General features: G+C 40.0%; 1 protein-coding gene across 1 annotated transcript; it reads left to right on the forward strand.

Moving 5' to 3' along the window:
* The first annotated feature begins 125 nt into the window (after nucleotides 1–125).
* Nucleotides 126–25,133, forward strand: CSE1L (chromosome segregation 1 like). Its single transcript, XM_056355163.1, has 25 exons — nucleotides 126–279; nucleotides 2,983–3,078; nucleotides 3,633–3,775; nucleotides 7,328–7,429; nucleotides 7,868–8,013; nucleotides 8,333–8,423; nucleotides 8,691–8,798; nucleotides 9,689–9,781; nucleotides 11,028–11,195; nucleotides 11,292–11,421; nucleotides 12,143–12,208; nucleotides 14,102–14,304; nucleotides 15,597–15,681; nucleotides 16,446–16,507; nucleotides 17,258–17,394; nucleotides 17,556–17,659; nucleotides 18,223–18,320; nucleotides 19,220–19,370; nucleotides 19,904–20,112; nucleotides 20,760–20,857; nucleotides 21,049–21,134; nucleotides 22,237–22,318; nucleotides 22,762–22,908; nucleotides 23,678–23,909; nucleotides 24,599–25,133. The coding sequence occupies exons 2-25, from the start codon at nucleotides 2,994–2,996 to the stop codon at nucleotides 24,686–24,688; spliced, it is 2,916 nt and encodes a 971-aa protein (XP_056211138.1). The 5' UTR covers nucleotides 126–279; nucleotides 2,983–2,993; the 3' UTR covers nucleotides 24,689–25,133.
* The last annotated feature ends 870 nt before the right edge of the window (nucleotides 25,134–26,003 follow it).

Here is a 26,003-nt window from a genome sequence, read left to right on the forward strand (position 1 = left end):
CAGGCCCCAGCCCGCCTGGGCTAAGCGGCCCCGACAGGCGCCCCGGGACCTTGTGGGAAGAGCCCGGCCATTGGTCGGCCGCCGCCGTGAGGAGCGCGGCAGGGATTGGCTGGCGGCGGAGCGCGTCGGGGAAAGAGAGGCCGCCGATTGGCCCGGCCGCCGCACGGTGTCGCCGCCCAGCGTGATGCGGTCACGGTGCCGCCGCCGCGCCCTCTCACCGCGGTTTGAATGTGAAGCGCAGCCGGAGCTCTCGGAGCCGCCGCCGCGGGGAGTCGCCAGGTGAGGCTGGGCCGCGCCGCCCGGCGATGCTGGCGGTGGGGCGGCCCCGCAGCCCGGCAGCCCGCACTGGCCCGCAGCCGACCGCCGCTCCGCTCCGCGCTAGGCTCGGGCGCTGGGCCCGCGGCGCAGCGAGAGGCGCAGCTCACCATGCTGGGGCGCTTCGGCCCGCCTCGCGCGGCTCGCGATTGGCCGGCGGCCTCTGGGTTTGCGCAGTGTGCTCCACTCATTGGTTCCCGCCGCTGCCAGTCTGGAGGTGGCGGGGAGGGGGAGGGGAGCAAGTTAGTCTGAGAGTGGTCGGTGCCGTGCGGGGCTCCTCCGCCGCGGCCGGCAGCCCGCGTTGTCCCGGGCGGGGCCCGAGGGGGCCGGGCAGGCGGGGCTGGCCCTGGGCCCGCCTTGCGGGGGCCGCGGTCCAGCCGGGCCGCCGCCGCATGAGGCAGCGGGAGCGCCGCCGTCGCGGCGGCGGCGCAGTTTGGCGGCGGCAGCGGGCGGAATGGAGCGGCCCCGTCACCCGGATAAACCGCCCGGCGACCCCGGCCCGGGCAGGCGGCAGGGGAGGGCTGGGAGGTGCTGGGCTGCGGGGGCCGCGCCGCCGCCGGGGGGGGCAGCGGGGGCGGCCGGAGCTGGACGGCTCCGCTCTCCGTCCCCGCTGAAGAGCTCCGGGGCGGCCGCCCTGCCTCACGCCGGCCGGCCCGGGGGGCCCGCAGGGAGCGGCGCGGCGGGGCCACGCTCCGGCTGCCCCGTGGCGGGAGGCGAGGGCGAAGGCCCTCAGGGGAGTGTGCGGGTCGCTTTTCCTGTGCGGCCCGGGCCATGAACATCCCGGGGCGGTGGGGGGGGCGGGAGCGGTTCCTCAGGGCCCGAGGGGCGGGGGAGGGCGGCCCTGCCTGTCCCCTGCCGGGCGGTGGGTCTGGCTGAAGCCGGTACCGCGGGGTCCTCAGGAGCTGGTCCCAAAACACTTTCGGTGGCCTTTTCAGGAGGTACAAAGAGCAGAAAGCCTCGAGCAGGTACCACCGCTTTTCTGGAGTGGAAAACAAAATAAAAAAATAGCTAGGGGAAGAGGGAGAAATACGAGTGAGCAGGTAGCAGGTGAAAATATTCATTCTCTTGCATGAGGGATTGAGTAATGGATTCAAATCCTTGGGTTTGGCCTTCAGAGTAAACCCCCAGTCAGCGTGAGGGGAGTGGTTCTGGCGTGGGCCCCTGTATTGCACGAGTAGGTGGGGTGTGGGTGAAAGGCCCTTCGGGGTTGACATGGCCTCTCAGTTTGGCTTCGCATTTGAGTCAGGTTTAGTCTTGGTCAATGATTTCTTTATGGGTTTGCACCTCAGCCTTACAAAATTACCTGGAGCAAGTAATTCGTATTTTTGTTAATTATGAAAGGTTTAAGTACTACTTTCAACATCATAGTGGTGATGCACAAGGCCATTTTGTGCAGCGGGTGAGCCAGCCGTTCCTGGCGCTGGTTGCTTGTGCTGTACTTTATTGGGATTTTCTTGGCGGATGGGAATTGGTGAACAAGGCTACAGATAAGAAAATCCCCAAAAGGGAGAGGGAGTGCTACATGCGAAGCAGGACTCTTCAGGCGGGTTTTTACTTTTTGCAAAACATGTTGGGATCTCAAGTACTCATTAACATTCTTCTAATTCAGGAGGGTACTGTTGCTGTTTTTTAATGATATAGATGCCATAGTTAAAGTAAAAACCGTGTGGTTGAAACTCCCTGCCTTTGCAAGCATGCTTAAATAGAAACTGTTTATTGCACTGATAAGCAACATAAAACATATCCAAAGTGGGACAGAGAGATTTCGGTCTATCTTACTAATTAGAAACTTCAGAGAAAAAATGGAAATCTTTGCTTCGTCGTTACATCTGAATTGAGTGAATTGTGCTGGTGGTGGTAAGAGAGGTGGGCAGAATTGATGATGATATCCTGACCAACATGTCCATTAAAGCATGTTTTGCTGCAGTTGTAGTGTTACTGTAATTTTAATTATTCCAATTAAAGTTGTGAAGTTAATATGTCACTGTGGTAAGTATGAGAATGTGTGTAGGAGGATTACTGGAGAAGAGTAATTTAGACTTACTGCACCAGAGTTATTCTGTATTGCATTTTAAATTAACTCCCACCCTAATCTAAGTTAATTTTACAGGGTGGACAAACCCTCTGGCTTTGCACAGTCTTTTGTATCTTCATAAAAAATTAATTTTCTGTTGAGAGTTTTCTTTGATAATGAGTATTTAATTTTAAACAAGCTTTGACTCTCCAGTACCCTTTGAATAGTTCTGTTTACAATTATGTAGGGCAGGACTATTCAGCTTTTTCAACCAGGAGCAGGTTTCTGCGGCTGATAGTAGTTCTTTAAAAGCAAAACCAAATTCCTATTGTCCTGAAAGAGCAAGAGATCATCTTTTGGCTGAACCAGGTTTGTGGTTTGCTGGATGTATGATCCTGTTCTGAGAGTTTGGTTTCAATAAACCAGACAATAATAGTTACACCTAGCTGGAGAAATTGAATGTTTTTTTTGTTTTGTGCTTGGTGCACACTAGCTGATGTTTTATTGGATGAAACGTAGAAGGTAGGACCATGTTTTATGAGGTATAGTCAAAAAGAGCTGATGTGTGTCTTCTGTGGAATCTAATTTTGCTTGTGTGTAGCTTAGAGGATAGATTTATATGTATTTATAACAGAACTACTTGTGGATTTTAGGTTCTGCCAAAATGGAGCTGAGTGATGCCAATTTACAGACTTTAACTGAGTATCTAAAGAAAACACTAGATCCAGATCCTGCTATAAGGCGTCCTGGTAAGTGATTCTCATGGGTGACCAATAAAGTTTAGTTTCTTTTTGGCTCCTCTGTCTGTGGATAGCAAACTTCAGTGGATCTTTATGCAATATCCTCTTTGGTGAAGTTCTCAGTATCCTTTTAAAACAAAAACCCCAAAAAACTAATGAGGGATGGTTACAAATATGAATTTATTTTGTTTGCTTTTTGTAATTTTATTTTCCTATATGCCTGAATTATTTTTTTTTACTGTTCTATTTAAACACTTACTTAGAACAGTGCTGCTGTTCACAGGATTTACTTCTAGCAGGTTACAGCTTTTAAAAATGGTGAGGAGGCAATATTTCCACATCCTGCTTTGAATTTAGAGCTTTTGTTAATAGCAGAAGTGTTAAAGAGCTTAGGAGTAAAGAAGCTACAGCACTATTTGTCAGGCTTGTTTTGTGTTTCTGTTCTTGTGAAACTGGGCAAATGTTCATGTGTTGGTTATTTTAAATAGGCACTTGAGGAATCCTAAGATCCCATTAGAAAAAATCAGTTCAGCTTTTGCTAACCTTAGTATATTCTCTTACAGCGGAAAAGTTTCTTGAGTCCGTTGAAGGAAGCCAGAATTATCCATTGTTACTCTTAACGCTACTGGAGAAATCACAGGAAAATGTCATCAAAGTTTGTGCATCTGTAACGTTCAAGAATTATATCAAAAGGAACTGGAGAATTGTAGGTATCCTAGTGAGTAGTTGTGCTAAGATTTAATAATCCTTTTTAAGGTACGATAAGATATTATACAGTAACTTTGAAGAATGTGTGTACATCTGTACTCTGTGAAAGAAGGTAGATCATTTGGAGAACAAACACAAGGTGTAATTTACTGAAGAGGGACTAAAACGTGGACTGTTGGAGTCCATTCTATTAAAAAGAACTAGAGCTAGGTGATAAAATGTTGAACAAATAATTTTCTCTAATATTACATGCAGATTTTGCAGAAGCACAATACTTAAAGCTCATTTAACTAACAGTAATATTATTTAAACTAAAATTACTGTGTCTATACACATGAGCTGGCCAATTTGGCCTGCATCTATTGTCATGGTGTTACAAACATTTCAAGCCAGCACTGCAGCTGAAAGTGATGATACTATCTTCTCTTTCATGTAAATCCTGGGATGCAGAATAGTGTGGGGCAGTTTATTTTGGTGGCCTTGCCAGTTTAACACTTAGAAGTATTTGTAGAATTAAATGGAAGTATTGCCATTTAATCCCATTTTATCCTTTGTTTCAAAGAGGTCAGAAAAGGTTTTGATTTAGAACTTTCAACATTCACGGAATTTAATTTATGGTAGAAAGTATTACATTTGAGAGCTCAACTCCTTTAGTGATGAGAGATTTTAATGGATACTGTTTCTACTTTGTCTCACTGAAAGTCCTGTTTGTATCTGAAAAGTATCACATGTATAATGTTGCTTTACTATGGGGAAATTGATAAGTGTGTCATCATTGCATCTTAGCTGGTACCTATTTAAAAATTTGCATGTGATTTGTCCCCTCCCCCTCATACTAATACTAAGAAGCTATATCAAACATAACCAGATCAGCACATTGTCTGGCATGATATTTCTAGAACTTTGTTTTTGTAATACCGCACTCTCAATCATTTCTCCCAAACTGCATCTTTATCTGTATATCTGTACTATATTGTGAGTAGAAATAATGTTCTGTTATGGAAAAATTGGTAAGTAGCTTCCTTTTTGTGGATTGCTGATGTAATTCGGGATGAGATTTTGTTTTGGAGTAGGTGGAGATGCTATGCGGTAAGTGCATCCAGAGGGCTGTTATGATTGCTATGTGGCTTCAGGCACATTGTTTTGTCCAAAACAGAAGCTTTTATTTCAAGAGCAGCTGTGTGAACATAAAGCACAGCCATACAGCTAGCTTACCTACATCACATGGTTTAATTTAGCAACCTTGAACTTGGCTGATACAAAGCTCGGTGGAAGTAGAAGTGTTTTGCCTGTTCAAGGATTTCAGTCTGGTAGAGCCTGGAGAGCCAGATGTACAGGGCATGTCTGGAGCGAGGGAGGAGTTTGCTTTTTTTAGTTTCAAGTATGTACAGAATACTGATATATGTGCTGCCTCTTATGTCTTGTAAAAAGGTCTTATTTTTTTGAAAAGTCTCATCAATAACTCCATAGTAGGATTTGTTGTTGCTGATCTCTCCACTACCTCTGTCCTCATCTGTCTAAATGCGTAGCAGTCAGTCAGTCCTGCCTCCCTACTTAGAGCTTGCTGAGTACAGTTACTGCTGCCTTTCGCATCATATAAACTTGTAAAGCTTGGGTTTTAAAGATCATCATCTTTTTGTGTTTTTTAATGTATATATAATGATTCTGTACATTCTTCTGATTTAGTGCAATGTGATAGAAAGGAAAAGCAAGTTCTCTGTGTCTTATTTTTATAACTGCTTTTTTATAGAATCATTTAGGTTAGAAAGGACCTTTTAAGATCATCAGGTCCAGCCATTAACCCAGGACTGGCAAGTCCACCACTAACCCATGTCCCTAAGTGCCACATCTACATGTCTTTTAAACACCTCCAGGGATGGTGACCCCACCACCCCCGTGGCAGCCTGTTCCAATCCTGGCCAGCCCTTTAGGTGAAGAACTCTTTCCCAATATCCAACCTAACCCCCCCCGGTGCAACTTGAGGCTGTTTCCTCTTGTCCCATCGCTTGTTACCTGGGAGAAGAGACTGACCCCCACCTCCCTACAGCCTCCTTTCAGGTAGTTGTAGAGAGTGAGAAGGTCTCCCCTCAGCCTCCTTTTCTCCACCCCCAGTTCCCCCAGCCGCCCTCCATCAGACTGGTGCCCCGGCCCCTTCCCCAGCCCCGTTCCCATCTCTGGACACGCTCCAGCCCCTCCACGTCCCTCCCGCAGCGAGGGGCCCAGAGCCGGACACGGGACTCGCAGTGCAGCCTCACCAGTGCCGAGCACAGCGGGACGATCGCCGCCCTGGTCCTGCTGGCCACACTGCTGGGGACACCAGCCAGGCTGCTGTTGGCCTCTTGGCCACCTGGGCACACTGGGGGCTCCTGCCCAGCCGCTGCCGCCCAGCCCCCCCGGCCCTTTCCCGCCGGGCAGTTCCCAGCCCCCTGCCCCAGCCCGCAGCTGCCGGGGGCTGGTGTGACCCCCGGGCAGGGCCCGGCACTGACCCCGCTGAACCTCACACCGGTGGCCTCGGCCCCTCGGCCTGGCTGCCCAGCCCCCCCGCAGAGCCCCCCGCCCCCCAGCAGGCCAGCGCTCCCCCCCAGCTTGGTGGTGTCTGCAAACTGACTGGGGGTGCACTCGATCCCCTCGTCCAGATCATCCATAAAGACATTGAACAGGGCTGGCCCCAGCGCTGAGCCCTGGGGAACACCGCTGGTGACCGGTGTTACCACTAAGCATAAACTGAAATTCTGAAATTGTTACTTTTGGGGGTTTTAATCTCATGGGAAGATGGCGGAAGGGAGGTGAGAAGGAGGGTGGTAGTGCTGTCTGATTTAAGGCATTGTCCGATCACTGAATTGCTCTCTGGAGGCGCTTCCCTCTTCTAATTGCTGTATCATTTCTAGGTTACTGAACTTGGGTGCTGTCGTTACAGATAACGTGACTATCACTGCTGTCACTGCTTGGTGACAAGCCTCCTTTTCTTTCTTCATTTCTTTAGCAGAAGATTATTTTGGTAATTTACTACCACTTGGCACTACTGACTGACTGACTGGATGTTGAAGTGATGGATGTTTTGAACTGATTGGATAACTCTTAAAGTTAATGTTGCAGGTTTGATTGTGTAACCCGCATTTTCATGTACAATTTCTAGAAAGTATGGCTTAAGGCAGCTTGCACAAAATAAATCTTTGAGATTGGCAGAAGTGAGGACAGAGACGTGATTAGGTGTGGTGGTAGAGGAGACTGTTGGTGAAACTTCTATATGTTACTGGCATACGCACCCACCCTTAGTGCTACTGAATCGCCGATTTGAAAAGTGACTGTTAGAGAAGGAGAAAAAAACAGTTCAGGGTTTCACAGAAAGTTGTAATTTCTTTCAGCTGTTCTCAGGTACTGCTGTTACAGGTTCATTATAGGCAGTATCTTTAACAGATCTACTTAGTTTCTTTAACAATGTAATAGTTACATAAATTGGTATAAGCAATTGGTTTCTGAAATGCTAATATTCGCTTCTTGCCTGGAGTATACTGATATGCCCGTGACTTAATTATTGTTTTAATTTTAGGTTGAAGATGAACCAAACAAGATATGTGAATCAGACAGGATAGCTATTAAAGCTAATATAGTGCCCTTGATGCTTAGCAGCCCGGAACAAATTCAAAAGCAGGTAGTATGTCAATTCCTGGTTGTGTCCATGAGACTTTTGGAATATTTTAAGCGTGTCTAGAGGCTCTGGTTATTGGCAGAGCTCAGTTCCCTTACCAATGAGATCATCCCAATCCAAATAACTCTGAATATATTGTTAATGCTACTTCTACTTGTCTTTTTTTTTAAAGACTATTACTGTATAATCTTACAGCTAAGTTCTAGCATTAGGCAGTTAAATACAGTAATTCTAGAAAGTGAGACTTTGTGTACACATTTAATTTAGAGTGGAATTGATTCATTTGTGGTGAAAAATAGTAGATACTTAGCCCAATGATTTTTGAATCTGACAAGAACAACAGGCATTTTCTCAATGTTTGCAACATCTGACATGACTGCTGCATTTTTCGTAAAGAGGAGCCTGTTATTATAACATGTAATGGTTATGTTTCCTTTCCAGTTAAGTGATGCAATTAGTATTATTGGTCGGGAAGACTTTCCTCAGAAGTGGCCAGACTTACTGACAGAAATGGTGAATCGCTTTCAAAGCGGAGATTTCCACGTCATCAATGGGGTCCTTCGCACTGCTCACTCTTTATTTAAAAGGTATTGGAAATAGGGGAGTTGCTGTATGGATTGTAAAATTTTTGTTCGACTCTAAATTCTTACCTTTATACTTAATTCTACAGATTTACTAAGTCTACAGTTGTGGCTTCTACTTAGGCTTACTGGCTTTTTAGTAAGACTTTTAAGTGGTTGTCAAATTGTACACCTTGCGTGGTCTTGAACTGTGTTGTTTAGTTCTTGTTTACTGGACAAATATTTGTTACAAGGTTCAGTACAAAAAATTAAATGTATGCAAATTAATTTGGTAATAAATGTGAAAACTATTCTATTTTTCCTGTTTTTCTCTTTCACTTGTCAGGTACCGCCATGAATTTAAGTCCAACGAATTATGGACAGAGATCAAGCTTGTCCTTGATGCCTTTGCTTTGCCCTTGACAAATCTCTTTAAGGTATTTCTTGTTAAAACATTTGTAAAACAAGTTTAATGTTCTGAATTGCTTGTGAATGCATGTAATGGAAATGGAAACTTAAGAGTAGTTGCTCTGAAACCGTTAATGAAGTTCAGACTATAAAGTCATGAAGTGAGACCTGTCAGGATCAATAAGGGGAGGAAAAGGAACTGTATTTTCTAGTTTTTAAAAGATGACATTTTTGATACCTCTTGTCAAAGTGGTTTTCATGTGTGTTACTTGACTGAATCTTATGTCTTTTTCTAGGCAACTATTGAACTTTGCAGCACACATGCAAATGATGCTAGTGCTTTGAAGGTTCTCTTTTCTTCTCTCATTCTGATTGCGAAGCTGTTCTACAGTTTAAATTTTCAGGTGAATCTCTTTGTTTTTCTAATAGTTCTGCTTTGATCTCACGAAGCTGTTATACTTTTATTTATAGGATTCATTTGAGGCATATTTTAAGGCCATGCTTTATCACAAAACAAAAGTTGACAGTCTGCATCAATGCTGGAGTAAAGGCACAGTAAGGATGGGGTTAATTAACATGTTAGCTTGGCCCTATCTAAGGAGATGTTGGCACAAAGGAGGTGTTGTGTGAGTAGCTCGCAGAGTATGAGCTGTGAAAGGCAGAAGTCAAACGCCCAGTTTGTACTCACTGTGCTTCTTTATAACTATGGCTGTACTGACATGAACTCAGTCATGCAGGTGAAAGTCAGTTAAAACTAGTAGCTCTGTGGTACTATAGAAGCAAGTGATTCTGGAAGCAGCGTGAGGTTTTTTGTTTTGAAATCAGATCTGAAATTCTAACATTATCAAATGCGCTGTATGAAAAATGGTAAAAAGCTACTTTGCTGAGGTGACATATTTAATGTCTCAACACAAACGTTAAGTGTGAAGTGTGGTGGTCATGCCTTGATTGCTTGTGCTGTTCTTCCATATCAGGCAAAAGAGCAAGCTGGAGTAAAAGGGAGGCTTGTACTTTCTTGTTCTGAGAGAAGAGGCAATAAGGTTCTTCCTTTACAAAAGTGTAAGCTGTATAGCATGTAAGCAAGTAGTTTATTTGGAAATACTGTATTCCAAAGCCTCTGGAGGGGTTTCATTTGGGAGCAGGAGGGGATAGCGTTTAGTTTTGAAGATTGTTTTCCATGCGTTATTGTCCCTCAGTAGACTGTAAGGTAGGTACATACTACTTACAATGCAGGTATGTTATCGCAGCAGTGCAATCAGGAATTAAAATGTAGATTTATGCTTTTCCTTCACAGGATCTTCCGGAGTTTTTTGAAGATAACATGGAAACATGGATGACAAATTTTCATAGTCTTTTAACTTTAGATAATAAGCTTTTGCAGACGGATGTAAGTACTGCATAAACCTCCTGGTTTGCCTGTGTAGTGGAGAGAGTTGACTGAGAGCTTGGTTCTAACTCTGAAGAATGTAATGTTTTCTTTACTGGATAAACAAAGGAATAGAATGGCTATAAGGAGGTGGAGTTTAAGAGAAGTTGCCCCGTTGTCTAAGAAATATGAGGTGCAATTCTTGAAGATGTGTCTCAGTTACAGGTATACCCAGCTGTGCACAGAATCAAATTACAGATACTCACCAATGAGTAGATTCTTTCAAAGACATCTGATGATTAGAGTCACAGTGCTCAAGTTTTCTGTACCTTTCAGCTGGTTCACGCATTATGTTTTAGAAAACAGGATATCTTAAAGAACTGGAAAGAGTTGAACATAGAAGACATGGCATCCATGAGTATTTCAGCATTTGCTTTGTCTAAGAATTAGTAGTGTTGCAGGTAAAAGTTGATACCAAGTCATCAAATCTCAAATTAATTTTGTGCGTGCTTTCTGCATTTCAAATGCTGTCTTCCAGATACGGTACAGTAGTTTGCCACATGATGGAGCCAAAGCAACTCTGTAATACTTTGCAGTACATAGGGAGGCGTGTTACTTGTGTCCTGTGCTGGACGCTGCTGCTAAAGAAGCTTTGCTGCTCTTTTCTCTCGTGTCTGTGGGCTATTGCGCAGCACAGACACAGACATTCATGCAGCTGTGTGCTGAACTGAGGTCAGGAAGTGATATGCATTAAAACTGAAAGGTGGGGACTGGGGGAAGTGGGGAGACAGAACTGGGTTGGTGTTTGGTTGGGTTTTTTTTTTCATTCCAGCTCTGTTTCCCAATTGACTTTGCTTTGTGGTTACAAGCATCTGTGCTGGTATGGGGAAGGGGCAGGAACTACTTTCACAACTATTCCAGTCTGAAGTAGGAAGATACAATGTGTTCTAAGCATATGTTTTCAGTGCCTTGTGTTTTCTTTTTCCTATTATATTTGTAAATTAATTTCACGTCAAACTTTGTCAGGTCTAAATGATTTAAAGTGCATAGTACTTCCATTTGAAATGTAGGTATGATTTATAACTTGCAGTGGAGTTCGAGTACAAATCAGCAAAATTAAGTAATTCTAGGGGTGTGAGAGGGATTTCTTTCATCTCTGTTTAAAACATGGTACAACAATAGTATAAATATTTCATTCAACTATGTTGATATTTTTAAGTAGTGTTGAAGTTTGGATGTTTAAGTTCTTGATTTTGTTTTATGTGAGGATGAAGAGGAAGCTGGATTACTGGAGCTCTTGAAATCACAAATTTGTGATAATGCTGCTTTATATGCTCAAAAATACGATGAAGAATTTCAACCCTACCTGCCACGTTTTGTAACGGCAATCTGGAATCTGTTAGTCACGACAGGCCAGGAAGTGAAATACGACTTGGTAAGTTGTTATAAACTGATCTTGTCAAGTTTGATAATGAATTACAAATCGGCCAGTCATGCTAACACTGTGTGTATTCCGTTTGTGTTTTTCTAGCTGGTTAGTAATGCAATCCAGTTTCTGGCCTCGGTTTGTGAGAGACCACATTACAAACATCTGTTTGAAGACCAGAATACATTGACAAGTATCTGTGAAAAAGTTATTGTTCCCAATATGGAATTTAGAGGTAACTTTTTGAGACTTAGGTTTTCAAAGACACAATAAAATCTACCTAATTATAATGACACGTTGCTTTGCAGGACTAAGAATTGGGGATTGCCTAGTGTGTACTTCAGTACTAGATTCAAACCCAAGTTTCTACAACAGATTGCTGTCCTATGGCGGCTTTGTAGAATTGTGTGAATATATTTTTATTACTTATTAATTTGTCGTCTTTTCCATTTGAGATCCCAGTATATGAAGTCTAGGTCATGTGCCACCAATAACTTCACATGCTTAAAGTGACTATCAGAGTAATTCAAGGAGTCTAAATAGGCGTGGATATCAGGCCTACTAAATTGTAATGTCTATTTTTCCAAGTTTTCATGGCCTCATATTGATTGTAGTAATTGCAGTGAAGATGGATTGCAGTGATAAGGAGCTTCTGTCTCTTAAGTCTATGATTCTGGAAGCCTCTTTAAATATACTTAGTGCCGAATGTGTCTTTTTTTTTTTTTTTTTTTTTTTTTTTTTTTTATCAGACTACATCAGCTCATGAGTGTGAAAGACTAATTTGTGGGCCAGAAGCAAGCCAAACAGGCTAGTTTGGCTGGATATTTCTGATTAATTTCTATATAATATTAATAGAAAGTGCTTGGGAAAAAATAGCAAATAGATAACAATACACCTTTTTACGAGAAAAAACAGAGACCTCAGTATTTAAACTTCTATCTATTTTATATTTTCAGCGGCTGATGAAGAAGCATTTGAAGATAATTCTGAAGAATATATCAGAAGGGATTTGGAAGGATCTGGTAATCCACAGATTTATACTAAGAATACTTGCTCTTTAAATATAGCTCTTAAGAGCTGAAGGAATTTACTGAAGCTTTTATAACAACGTATTTTTGAAATTAGAAAGGTTCCTCCCTCCCCCAAGAGATTTTATCCAGTTTTTGATCAAGTCCACCGTCACAATACGCCCATCACAGTGTCTTGGTTTTGAACAATGTTTTTATATGTTTTTTTTTTTCCTTAATTGGATTGGTAGTCTCCTGCACTGCACACGTTCTCATTTCAGCAAATACAGCCTGTAAGTCAGTGGTGAATAGTAGCCACAGTTGTGTATTTAGTTCTTATGTGTAGGGTTTTAAATAACATAGAGGGGCTGTGCCTGTATTTAGTAGTCTATCATGTTTAAACTGAAATTCTGACTGGTGTTGCATACAAATCTGTGATCGAGCCAGCTGGACGCCAGCCAACCCTTGTACACCAGCACAGTGTTCAAACCAGTAGAGTAACTGTCCTCAAAACACGGTGCCGTGCTAACAGAGCTACTTGATCTTCTGATTGTAGTTGTCTGGTCTGGTCTGCAGCCAGGTCAGAGCACAGATGAACCAAAACTAGATCTGTGTGACAATTCTGGACATGCTCTTCTGCACTACTAACCGTTTATTGACTGACACTTTTAGATTAATGGCACTTGATAATAGATTTAAGAAATTACTGTGTGCTTGCAGTGGAGGACAAAATTGGAGGAAAATGTTTTTCAACTATTTTTAAGCAAATGTTCTATCATTCTTATCCAGGATTGGCTGCATTTTAGGTATTTGTGAAGCTTTTATTTGTTAGCTACTTTTGCTTTTAAGAGAACTGAGGCAAGAAGTATTTGTGCTCGTCAGAGATTACTTTTAAAGAAGTCTTCTGTTGCATTTAAATTCACTTGCTTTCATTTTCCTTCTGTCTCTTGCGTTAGTATATTGTATTAAAGGCCAGCTGATGACTTTTTTCCTTTCTTGAAACTAGGAATGTGTATAGGTTGGGTTTTTTTATTGTGTTGGTTTTGTTTGTTTGTTTTTTTACAAAAATGTACAGATTTGGTGTGATGGGCTAAGTGCCATCCAGTAGCTTGCTGGCTCCCCACCCTGCTGCAATGGGATGGGGGAGTGAATAGGAAGAGTAAAAGAAAGAAGACTCTTGGATAGAGCTTGTGAAAGAAAGAGGAAGAAAAGAGAACGGGGGTGTGCAAGTCAATGATTTACCACCTCCCATGGGTAGACTGATGGCCAGCCTGTCCCTGAGCAATGACAGCCTCCGCAGAACCCCTCTCCCCTCAGTTTTTATTGCTGAGCATGATATTATGTGTCATGGAATATTCCTTTGGTCAGTTTGGATCAACTGTTCAGGAGTTGTCCCCTCCCAAGTTCTTACCCACTTCCCAACCTACTTTCTGGGAAGGCAGAGCAGGAAAAAGAGAAAGCCTCGACACTGTGCAAGCACTGTTCAGCAACAGCCAAAACACTGGGGTGTTACCAACAGTTCTAGTCACCCATACAAAACACAGCACCATATGGGCTGCTATGAAGAAAATTAACTCCATCCCAACCAGACCCAGTACAATTGGGGGTGTAATTGTAAAGGTAGTAAAAAGCTTCCCCCTGCACGCTTGCTGAACTGTGAATACACATGCAGTGGTGGTAGGTGTCTGTTCCTCTCCTCTCTTTGTTGTACAAATAATCCCTATTATGGCAGTGAGTAAAAGACTTAAATGTTTTCCTACACTTCGGAGCGGAGGATTGCAATGATTAACATAAAGCGTGACTGTAACTTGAGAAGCTGTACATTATTACTAATTTATTATTATTACATTTATTAATATGAAAAATGTATACTTTCTCATATCTAAAGTGTCTTTGGTTCTCATGCAGATATTGACACCAGGCGCAGAGCAGCTTGTGATCTAGTCAGAGGCTTGTGCAAATTTTTTGAAGGACCTGTGACAGGGATTTTTTCTGGCTATGTTAATTCTATGCTGCAAGAATATGCAAAGAATCCATCTGTTAACTGGAAGCACAAAGATGCAGCTATTTACCTTGTTACGTCTTTGGCATCCAAAGCTCAAACACAGAAGGTACTCTTACATTCTATTCATTTTGATCCATATGTATTCAAGTAGTATAGTGTACCTGAAGGCCTGCAGTCCATTTTATGCTTTTCAGGATGGGATTAACTATATTTGTAGTAGTTTAATGTTGTTGAGTTTAAAAGTTGTCCGTTATTTAATCCTATCACAGTTGGTAATTTGGTGGTATCTGAACTTCCGATAGATTGGGCAAAGTCAGCAACCATGTGTGACCATTTGGCAGGTCTTACTAGCAAGTGCACAGCAGCCAGAGAAAGAAACAAAATTAGCTTAGGACTAGAACCTCTGAGCTTTTAAATGGTGCTGAGCTAGAGCTTGTAAGCCATGGAAGGCCAAATTTAGCTTTGCAGAAGTAGATCAGAAATGTTAAGCAGACTAGAAGGAATTTAAGTGACTTTTACAGTTCTTGTCATTATATTTCCCAGTGTTGCCTGTGGTTTGAGTGTTTATGATTTGATTATGAAGTGTCATGGGAATGCTCATGATGGCTGGAAATGGGTCTTGTTTGGGAGAAAGCAACTAATAGGCTGGATACATTGAAAAGTCACACCTGAACTAAACTGTATTTGGAAACAGTTGCATTGTATCAACTATCCTACAGAACAGATTTTAATATACTAGTATTTAAAGTGTTATTATAGTTAAAATCTATGTGGCTTTACAAGACTTATTTGAGGCAAACATAGTAAAACATGTTGTACAGTACCTTTATGAAATTCTGCTGGAGGTTCTTGGTCTTCTCCTGAAACTCTAGCTACACACTACTGCGCAGTAATTGCTAATGATAGCGCTATGTAGCGGCAAATATGTGATAACATCACTTAGAATACTTGACTGATAAATATCCATATGCAAATCCGGTTTTAAAAATTAGTTGCATTTTCAAGTGAAAACTAAGTAGTCATTATTTTGCTGCCCTAATTCAGAACTGGGATTCGAATCCTAAATGTTTCCTTTTTTAAAAGGCCCATCACAAAAAAAGTATCAAGGTAGCAAGATGCTGATATTTTCTCTCTAAAAGTTTGGTTGATTATTACCTGTTATGTGCTGTATTCCTCCACTCAGAGCTGGTAACTTTGAACCTCAGTAGGGCTACAGCTGAAACCAAGGCACTGAAAACATAAAATGGTTGGCGCTTTGCTAAAGATGCAGTTTCAACAATCTAATCACATGCATGCGTGCCTCAGGTTCCTTTTAATAAAAGCACATAAAAATGAGTAAGAAAACTAGCTGAATGACAACATCTAAAACCAGAGTTGATTGTTTTTTTGTTTTTCTAGCATGGAATAACACAAGCCAATGAACTTGTTAATCTGACAGAATTCTTTGTGAATCACATTCAGCCTGACTTAAAGTCTGCTAGTGGTAAGTTAATGTTAATTTTGATATGTGATTTATCTGCAGCCTTGACATTGACCATTGTTTCTTAAGGCTCAAGCACTCATATATCAGTCTAATCTCTGAGACAGAAGACTCTTAACACCTGGGGGTTAAGTTAACATGGGGGGGGAAGTAATTAAAATTTGTTTGACCAGCAACAAATGAGCTTTTAAACAAAGGTGGATTACTACATGCTATCTCCAAGATCAGGGGGTGTACACACATGGTTGCTATCCGCTACATGCTTAAGCTTGTTGAATCGAAGTAATTTGATTTCTGTATTTGAGACCATGTGGCAAACTTCTGTGCTGTACAGAACTCTGAAAAGTTCCAATACTGAAGGCTGGGTTGTAGCCTGTATCAGCCCATATTGATGAGATTATGGATGTCTAGATTTAAGCCACATAACTTATCCTAATTTTATGCTTCGTCATAAAATATTTGGAATGTAGTTTGTTGTCTTGGAATGTGTAACTGGAGGCTGTTAAAATCAGAGCCAGAAGGGGAAACTTCATCAGAAAGAGCTGGACTGTACACTCAGTGGTACTGGGGTGTGATTTGTACCTAAAACTGATATTCTAACAGTGCCCATACAGAACTTGAGAATCTAAGCAACACAGAAGAATATTGGATGTATTGTTTTTCAGGAGAAAAATTGTGGCTTAGTGTGACCTCTGTGTAAAGTATATATTCAGTAATCATATTTATGTGAAAAGTATCAACACAATTTGCATATTTTTCTATTGCAGTGAATGAATTCCCTGTGCTAAAAGCGGATGGTATCAAATATATCATGATTTTTAGAAACCAAGTAAGTTTTTCTTCTACTCTTATGGTAAAAACATATTGTAGTTTCTTACTTTATACTTGCCAGGCCCTAATTTATCTTGCTTGGCCATATGTTAACTCAACAGGTGTTTGATAGTCATATATAACACTTCATGCTGAATTTTTAGATTTGAAAGTAAATGATATTGTTATAAATATCCAATTAACATGTAGTCTGTATGCTATCCATATGCTATGGGAGCACTGAACATAGCATGCTTAGTTCTGTGACACACTCAGACTTTTTCAAGTGAACGTTAGTCTAAATATACTTGATTGCTCATATCGTTGCAGTTGCTGCTAAAGAGTACAGCAACTTTGTCCTTTAACTTTCCTGATCTCTGAGATGCAGTAAGAAAATATATTATTACTTCTAAATTTTAAATTCTTTATTCATCTCTTATGAAATAGCTCTGATTTTTTTTGATTTATTTTTTTTAATTCCCCACTAAGGCAAAGTAAAATGGAAAAAGAAATATACATTAGGAATATATGCACTTATTGTCCATCAAATGGAATATTAATGTTTGGGGGAGGTATATGGACAGTGACAGAAATGGGTACCTCTTGGTTTGTCAAGGTGTGATTTAGCAACTGGAGTAGCCTTCTAAGATTTCTTCCTCTGCCAAGCTTTCAGTTTGTAGCTGATGAGCTCAGAGTGGTTATGCTCTAGTGTTGAACCATCTGTATTTTTGTGTAACATATGTATAATTTGTTGCTGTATTTTTTGTAGGTACCTAAAGAACAGCTGTTGGTATCTATTCCTCTCTTAATCAATCATCTTCAAGCAGAAAGTATTGTTGTCCATACTTACGCAGCACATGCTCTTGAAAGGCTGTTTACTATGAGGGGAACAAATAATACTACGCTGTAAGTTTTCAAGCAGAAATAAATTCATTGCTTACGTAGGTTTTGTCCATTAAGGATGAGAAATATCTGTAAGGGATCTTTTCTTAGTGTTAATAATTTTGTAAAATGCTTGTAGTTTGTGAGTGTATCTCATCGTTAAAGAGCTGTGTTTTACTTAACAGCATTACAGCTGCAGAAATGGCACCATTTGTGGAAGTGCTATTAACGAACCTCTTCAAAGCGCTGACACTTCCTGGCTCATCTGAAAATGAATACATTATGAAAGGTAAATGCTTTAGGAGTTCTGCAGTACAAGAGTCACTTTATTAACTTGTGGTAAAGGCTTCTAGTTACAGACTACTGATACCTTTATTTGAAAAACCGAATTTATGCAAACATGCTAAAGAGGTATGTGCAGCCTGCAGTTATGTACCGAGCTGTATTAAGTTATTTTTGACTAAACCTATGGTACCGAAGAGAAACACTAAACATACTGGTATTGTGACAAATGATTTCTGAAATGGTAGTCAAGACAGCTACCTGAGCAGTGTGAGTAGGCGATGTGAGTGGGTTATGGCTAATAGTATGCCAAGATTTGAGACTTGCCCAAGATAAATGGTGGTCTTAGCAAAGTTGCTTAATCTTGCTCCGTCTATAGAATAGAGATAATGAGGCTTTGCTTTTTCTTTTGTCATGATTATACATTGATGGCTCTTGCAGCAGGTGCTCTTATTGTACCTAATTTCTTGGAATCCAATTTAATAGCAAAAGGTAAAGGATTTAGGCATATGATGGATGACAGAAGTGTATGTTTGTCTTCAGGAGATAATACTTTCAATTTATTTGCAGCCATCATGAGGAGTTTTTCTCTGCTACAGGAATCCATAATTCCATACATCCCTTCTGTCATCACACAGCTTACACAGAAACTGCTGGCTGTCAGTAAGGTAAGGAAACAGGCTGAGCAAAATGTTCACTTTCTGCCTTTCGGAGCAGTCTTTCTAAAGATTTATGTATACCTCATTGTTCGTGTTCTGTTAGGACACTCTAAATTGTTCAGTATTTTCTGACGAAAATAGGTTAAAACATGCTCCTAGTGAAGTACCGTCTTTCTTTTAGGTGTACTTTTAAATCATTTGCCTCTGCCCTCATCTGAAATTTGGAAACAGCATATGAAATCTTTCCGTAATACTAGTGTGTTGTAGTATAAATGGTTTCTTGTGCAGAGGCCACCATTACAATAATTTGTTTTTTCTCACAACTCTTTTATTCTTTGTCTGCGACGCTTCTGAGGCTAATGTTAAATTTAGGCACTGAAAAGTGGAATTAAGTTAAATAAATTACCCTCTTGCTTTTGGTGTGTAAAATTCTCTTGGTATTTTGTCAGGGTGGGCTAATACTCTTGAACACTGACATTAGGCAGTGCTTTAGAATACCTTCATCAACGATCCAAAAACCTTATGCTATGTATAGTTTTAAACTTAGCTGTAGCATATAAGTGTTCAATAAAGAATGGACTAGATGTTTAGAGGCAAGGTGTGAAAAGGATTTTTCTCCATTTTTTGTTTTGTGATACTTTAACTGCTTGCTAGTTTGTGCAGAGCTTCTGAAAAACATTTGTCTTTATAGTATTTATAAAAAGCACCTCTCCTTTGTGCTTTAAAGGTTTTAATGTTTGCTTTTATATATAGAATTAAATTCATTAACGTATTAAGTAAGTCATAAATAAGTTTCTTTATTCCTAATTGCTACTTTACACTTCATTTGAAATAAGAGATATATTTTGCTAAATAAGTGACTTGGCTGCAAATTTGGGTTGATTTATCTGTTTCTAACTTGTTTTTAGAATCCAAGCAAACCTCACTTTAACCATTACATGTTTGAATCCATATGCCTGTCGATAAGGATAACATGCAAAGCAAACCCTGATGCAGTTGGAAGCTTCGAAGAGGCTTTGTTTATGGTGTTCACTGAGATACTACAGAACGATGTGCAAGGTAAATTACAATCTGTAAGTGCTTGTGCTCTCTCTCTGCTACAGCTGGTTGCTATGATTTACCTCATGGCAGTTTTCCTGTAACACAGGAAATTGAAGTGAGAACACAGCATATTCACAGTCCTAATAACACTTTTAGAATGCGTCTGGGTTGTTCCACAGAGTACGTTGACTGTATTAACTTACTTTTAAAACAAGCCATATTTTTTAAATATCTAGCAATCACAACTCTAAAGCAGCTGCTTATTATTTGTTAAATTGCCTTTTTTTCTAGTAGTTTGTTTTCCGTCTTCTGAAACATTAATAGATAGAGGAAATGTAGATGTCCAATACTTGTGAATTTTTGGAATAGTTAAATTTGGGAAGTGGTACATGTCACCAAGGTTTTATTTGTTGGAATCTTGATTCATAAAATACAATTGGTGGAATCAATATCATAAAATTGTAGGTTCAGTCAACAGTTATGTGGTTCCTAGGAATTGACAGTGACCAAATTGCTGCATTTGTAAATGTCACCTTTTTTTTTTTTTCCAGAGTTCATTCCATATGTGTTTCAAGTGATGTCCCTACTTCTAGAAATGCATAAAAATGAAATCCCATCATCCTATATGGCATTGTTTCCTCATCTACTTCAGCCAGTATTATGGGAAAGGACAGGAAACATTCCTCCTTTGGTCCGACTCCTGCAGGCTTATTTAGAGCGGGGCGCCAATACAATAGCAAGTGCTGCTGCTGACAAAATTGTAAGTTGGATTGATTTAGTCACAGTGTATGCCTCTAGACATGCTAATTTAAGATCAAAAACTATGAGGAACTTTTTCCTTTAGTGAATACCTAGACTTGTGCAGAATATGTACTTGTTCTTTAAATTAATGGTGCTTATGTAGAAAGACGGAAAATATTATGATGCAGGCTTTTTGGATGCTTTTCCATTTTGTGGATAAAATAAATCCTAGACTGGCATGCTTTTGTCAATTAAGATGTAAAATTGCTGCACGTAGTTATTTTAGGAGTAAATAGCCAAAATATTGGGAGATCTGAGGATTAGTGAATTCAGTGGGAGATTTATTCTGCATACTTAACTTGTGTTATTTCTGCTGCATGATCTGCTATAGTCAGACTTGATTAGACAGTGCCATTGACGAAGCAGACATGCATGTTCAAATTGGCTTTGGTGTTCATTTGATCAAGGTTAATCTTAATGCTCAAAGGAATGTCACTTGGTCCTGATAGAAATCTGTCTTCCTTGTCCTTAACTACAGAAACAGAATCCTAGTTTAGGTTGGGAAAGCTTTTGCCTTGGTGTATGTCTGGATGGTAAGAGCCAGCTTTCTGGTAGGTCACGTATGAAGAACTGTTGTATCGAGTTTTGTATTTGCTTTGCTTACAGCCTGGATTGTTAGGTGTGTTCCAGAAGTTGATTGCCTCTAAAGCTAATGACCATCAAGGATTCTATCTTCTAAACAGTATTATAGAACATATGCCTCCGTGAGTATGAGTTGAAATTACATTCCAAACTAACTTCGGCAGACTTTAATATTTGGTATGTTTGTACACTTCATAGTTAATATTTAACAACTGAAAAATGTCACATTTGAACAATTCTATGTGTGTTTTATGTGAAATGAGATTAGTAAATTTCTAGTATGAATTGAATAACTTACTCTTTTAATTTCCAGTGAATCAGTTGACCAGTACAGGAAACAGATCTTCATTCTACTATTCCAAAGACTTCAAAATTCCAAAACAACAAAATTTATTAAAAGTAAGTTTCTTGCTACAGGAAAAGCTTCAGCACCGGTGATGCCAACAGTTTAGAACATGCAGCTGTACTGTATAAGCATCCTGTTGTCCTGTGATTATGCGGATGAAGGGATACTGGTGACTTAACATCAGTGACTTGCTTCAAATTATTTGTGTAATCAAGGGTGGCCTATAGGGCAGCTGCCACAGGAGGTGACACTTATTTCATGAAATTTCAAGGAATGGGAAATGGAACTAAAATAAGGGAAAAGACTTGTGTATTCCCCTTGCTGTCTTACTCTGTGTGATATCATTGATTTTATGAAAGTGTCTCCATTTAATCTTCCACTAATGCCAGCAGACTTGCACACAACAAAGTAATACTGACCATACTTCCTTTTGTTACATATAGTTGTGTGTTTTTACTGTTAAATATCCTATACTTTTGAGTCATTCTGCCTTAATGTGACTTAAGTTATTGATAAGGTTTTATGTTAAACTAGCAAAGCTGTGATAAATTATTGAAACAGATATTCCGGTTATTCCTGCTCAAACAGGGAGATTGTCGTGCTGATTAAGTGATTTTAATACTATCACTACAACAAATTATGCAATGTCTGTTACTTAATCCTCTGAAGTCTGGTTAATGCCACCTAATAGGAGCAAGAGTGATAGGATTGCTTATAGTGGTCTTCCACAAACAAAATTGAAGTGGTGCTCTTAATGCACTGTATCTGTGCTCTGGTACAAAGGCCAAGCAAAGGGATTCGCAACTGATCTGAAAAACTGCATTGCATGAAGTTCTCTGCTAAAAGTATTGAAGAGTTCCTTTGATACTTGATCTGAAACAGTTGTTAATGGCTTTTCTAATGCTTTATAACTGCTGTAAGGGGGGAAAGGACTGGATCCTGTCTTAGTTGTCTTACTGCCATGTTTTAGTGTGTTGCAGTACATGAAAAGATCAGAAGTTAAGCAAACTTCCAAAGTAGCGAGTTAATATATTTCATTAGAACTGAACATTTATAAAGATTGCTGTTTCTATCCCCTTGAAAAACTTGTTAGAATGTATTTTGCTTGTATTGACTTTCATGTTGAGTTTTAATTTGACCCTTTTCTTTTTACAGGTTTCCTGGTCTTCATTAACTTGTACTGCATAAAATACGGGGCATTAGCTCTGCAGGAAATATTTGACAGCATACAGCCAAAGTTAGTATGTTTTGGTTTTGACTTTTTTTTTAATTTAAAACTACTGTGTAGTTTTTATCTTTTAAAGTAGGAAATAGTTGTCTCTAGCTAAATTGAGAACTCTATTTGTCACAAATTTGACTAGCCAGATGTTTGTTCTAATGTGATTGATTTATTTTTCTGGCAATTTTTCTTTTTCTGATTTGCTACCCACAGTTCCTCATCAAGATACTAACCTCCTAAGCAGGTCATAAAAAGGAAAAAGTGATGTTTTTATTTTTTTTTCCTTTGTGAAAAATTTGTGTGCTCAAATTTCTGCTAGGCATCCGTTGCAACAGGGCAGCATCCTAACAAATTACCTGCTCTTCTCTTTTTCCTATTGATTCATAGTGGGGGGGGGGGGGTAAGTAAGTCAGTAAGGCTAAGAAAGCTTTCTAATACTTTTTCTTTTAATGTCATAATAGGATGTTTGGAATGGTTTTGGAGAAAATTATAATTCCTGAAATCCAGAAAGTGTCTGGACAAGTTGAAAAGAAAATCTGTGCTGTTGGAATTACAAAAATATTAACAGAATGTCCTCCCATGATGGACACGGAGTACACCAAGCTGTGGTACGTAGGACACTTCTTCATGTTCTGTTAGTGAGGCTATTTGATTATTTTTTTAAAAAATGTGAGCTATCATCAAAGTATATTCTTCAAATAAACTCTGTTGTGATTTCTTCAGGCCTGCTATTGTTATGAGGCTGAGTTTTAGGCTTTTCAAAGCAGATGCCAGAACTGGTTTGAGATTTTTGTGGTGGAGGTAGCACTAATTGGGCTAGCTAGGACTGCATTTAAGAAAATAGGCTGCTCTTTTTTAGCTCGTATACTTTCTGAAAAGCTAGTCGGGAGGCCTGAGCATGCTTACAACCTGACAGAGAGGCTGTAAGATGTTAGCTTGACAGTAGAATTTTGGGAAAAGCTCTCTGGGAAGGTTGTAAGCCAGTTTAGCAGTCTAGGATGTCAGGTAGCCTAAATTTAATGACAATGACTGGATCCCTGAACTAGAATTTCTTTTAAAAGAAGTACTGGGAGAAAAGGTATAATCTGGAAAAGAATTGCTATTCTTAGGTATATGTCATGACAGTATGACCTGATAAAAAATAAATACGTTGATCATGCTTTTAATATGAGCGTCTGCGTTATGCCTGTAAAATGCACAGATCCACAACTCTTCTAGTCCAGCTTAGACTAGACACTTAACATTTCAGTAGCTAAGCGAGTACCTGCAGGGGCTAAATTGTAAAGGGTTCCAAGTAATTTGAACATTCTTGTAAAATACACCCTGTCCTAACATATTTTAAGCACTCAAAATTTATCCTCCCCCCTTTACATATAGGACTCCTTTGCTGCAGGCCCTCATTGGCCTCTTTGAATTGCCTGAGGATGACACTATCCCTGATGAAGAACACTTCATTGACATAGAAGATACTCCAGGATATCAGACTGCATTCTCTCAGCTAGCCTTTGCTGGAAAAAAAGAACACGATCCTGTAGGTCAAATGGTGAACAATCCTAGAATCCATCTGGCACAGTCTCTGCACAAACTGTCTACGGCATGCCCAGGCAGGGTAGGTGACTTTTACAATGGCAGGCTAATGCTAAATTCTACAGAGAATAAATGCTTTTTTGTTAATGGGTCCCTTTTGCTACTGTTTGATAATCAGCAAAATGATGTCATAAACAGAATGCAAGGTAATGTTCTCTTTTATTCTTTAACGGAATATACCTTTTGCAAGGTTTTTTTCCCTAATGACCTTAGAAGGGCCATATTTTCACATTAATTAATTTAGCAATAAGCTTAAATAGCCATTTCTTAAATGAAAATTTATCCAATTGTCCGTATATAACTAGTACTTGACTCCAGTTCAACTGTATGTACTCAGGAAATTTCAGGCAATTCGTGTTAAATTAAACAAGTTCAGTTTACAGGTAACTATTTTAACCCATAGTGTCTTTTTTTTGGTCAAGATTTTGGTAAGTAAAGACTGTCTGAGAGATCGGGTGTTTGCTGCATCCAAATATCTGCTTTAATAACTGAAGGGTTTCTTTACTCTTCTTTCATATTTGATTCAGATAAGTGCATAAAACTGTCAGCATCAGGAATTGTAATTCCAGCAACTGCTTTCACAATGAAAAACTGCTGCTCTCAGGATGTCGTTTGACTTTGTACCATATGTTGACACAGTGATTAACAGGATAATAGCAGTAGTTTAATGTATACACACAATGACACTTCTGCTCTATCGTATGTTTTAAGGTTCCATCAATGCTGAGTACTAGTCTGAATGCAGAAGCGTTGCAGTATCTCCAAGGATACCTCCAAGCTGCAAGTGTGACACTGCTCTGAATTGCATATATTCCACAAGCAAGATCAAAAGCTGTTTTGTTATAACAGAAGGTTGACACTGACTTTTTTTTATAGCAAAGCTCAGACAAAATGAAAAATGCTACTTGAAAATGTATTGCAGAATCCATCTTGTAAAAGATAGATGTGGCTTTAAGCCGAAACTGAAAGAATTTGGTGGTTTGTGTACTCATAGATAAAAGGTGGCTAACTTCCATTCCCAGTTTAATTTCAAAGGGAATAGTCATAGCGGTTTGTTATTGGATTTATTTGAAATCAGCATCTGCAGTGTTTGGATAACATTTTGAAATGTATGGAGAGCACTGGCTGTAGAAACTCACTTTGGTCACTAAAATTCCTTTTCATTTTGATGTTGTCCTTTGTATTTCTTTTGTCTTTCCTTAAACTTTATCTAAATTGTGAATAAATAAGAAGTACTTGTTTAAAATGCCTGTCACTGTGCGCTTACTGTTTTAGAAGAATGTAGTTGGTTTAAAAAAAGATAATGTTTTAAATTTAGGGTAGAAAATAAAATAGTGGGGCTGTGAGGATTTTTCTTTTATCTTAAATAATAGTTTAAGTACATTGTAAGAGCATATAGAGCAATTCTAAAACTTTGGCAGAAGATCCAAAGCTATTATCACTCTTGATACTCATCAACAGGTGCACCCCTTCTCTTCGAACGAGACATGTCAGTGTAGCGCAGTACAAGCAAGTAATACACCCTCTTAGAGAGGGTGTCAGTCTCCAAGTGGATTTTTAGTGATGTGTTAAAACTGAAGCAGTGATCTTAGAGTTAAGTTTAACTCGGATGTTCTCCCTGTCTCCTCGTAAATATGCTGATTAGGTCTGGTAGCCTTGAGTTCTGGTAGCCTTGAGTTCTAAATGCATCCGTTTACCTTGTAGTTACGGCTGTTTACGTGACTAAATGCCTGAGCCTTACTGTGTTCTCAGATGGCCTGGGCACCAAACTACTAAACCATAGGCTTTTAGAGCACTGGTACTGCAGGGATATAAATAAATCTAATTATAGAGACTGGAAAAACTCCTGTATAAGAGTGAGGTCTCAGACTTACATGATACTAAGCAGTGACATATGTGATAGATTTTTTTAGTTGTCCATAGAAACTCTCCAGATGACTTGAATCAGGACTGGGTTTTTGTAGTTAGAATGCTTGTTGAAGCTGGGCCTCGTACGAAGGAAGTTACTGAATTTACTGAGGGTGAAACACAGGGCAGTCTTTCAGTTCCTCCTTAGTATGTGTGGCTGCCATGTGAGGATGCGTGCTGGCCATATCTCTTAATATATAAAGAAATG

The sequence above is a fragment of the Falco biarmicus genome, chromosome 10 (genome assembly GCF_023638135.1).
Source record: "Falco biarmicus isolate bFalBia1 chromosome 10, bFalBia1.pri, whole genome shotgun sequence".
Lineage (NCBI taxonomy): Eukaryota > Metazoa > Chordata > Aves > Falconiformes > Falconidae > Falco > Falco biarmicus.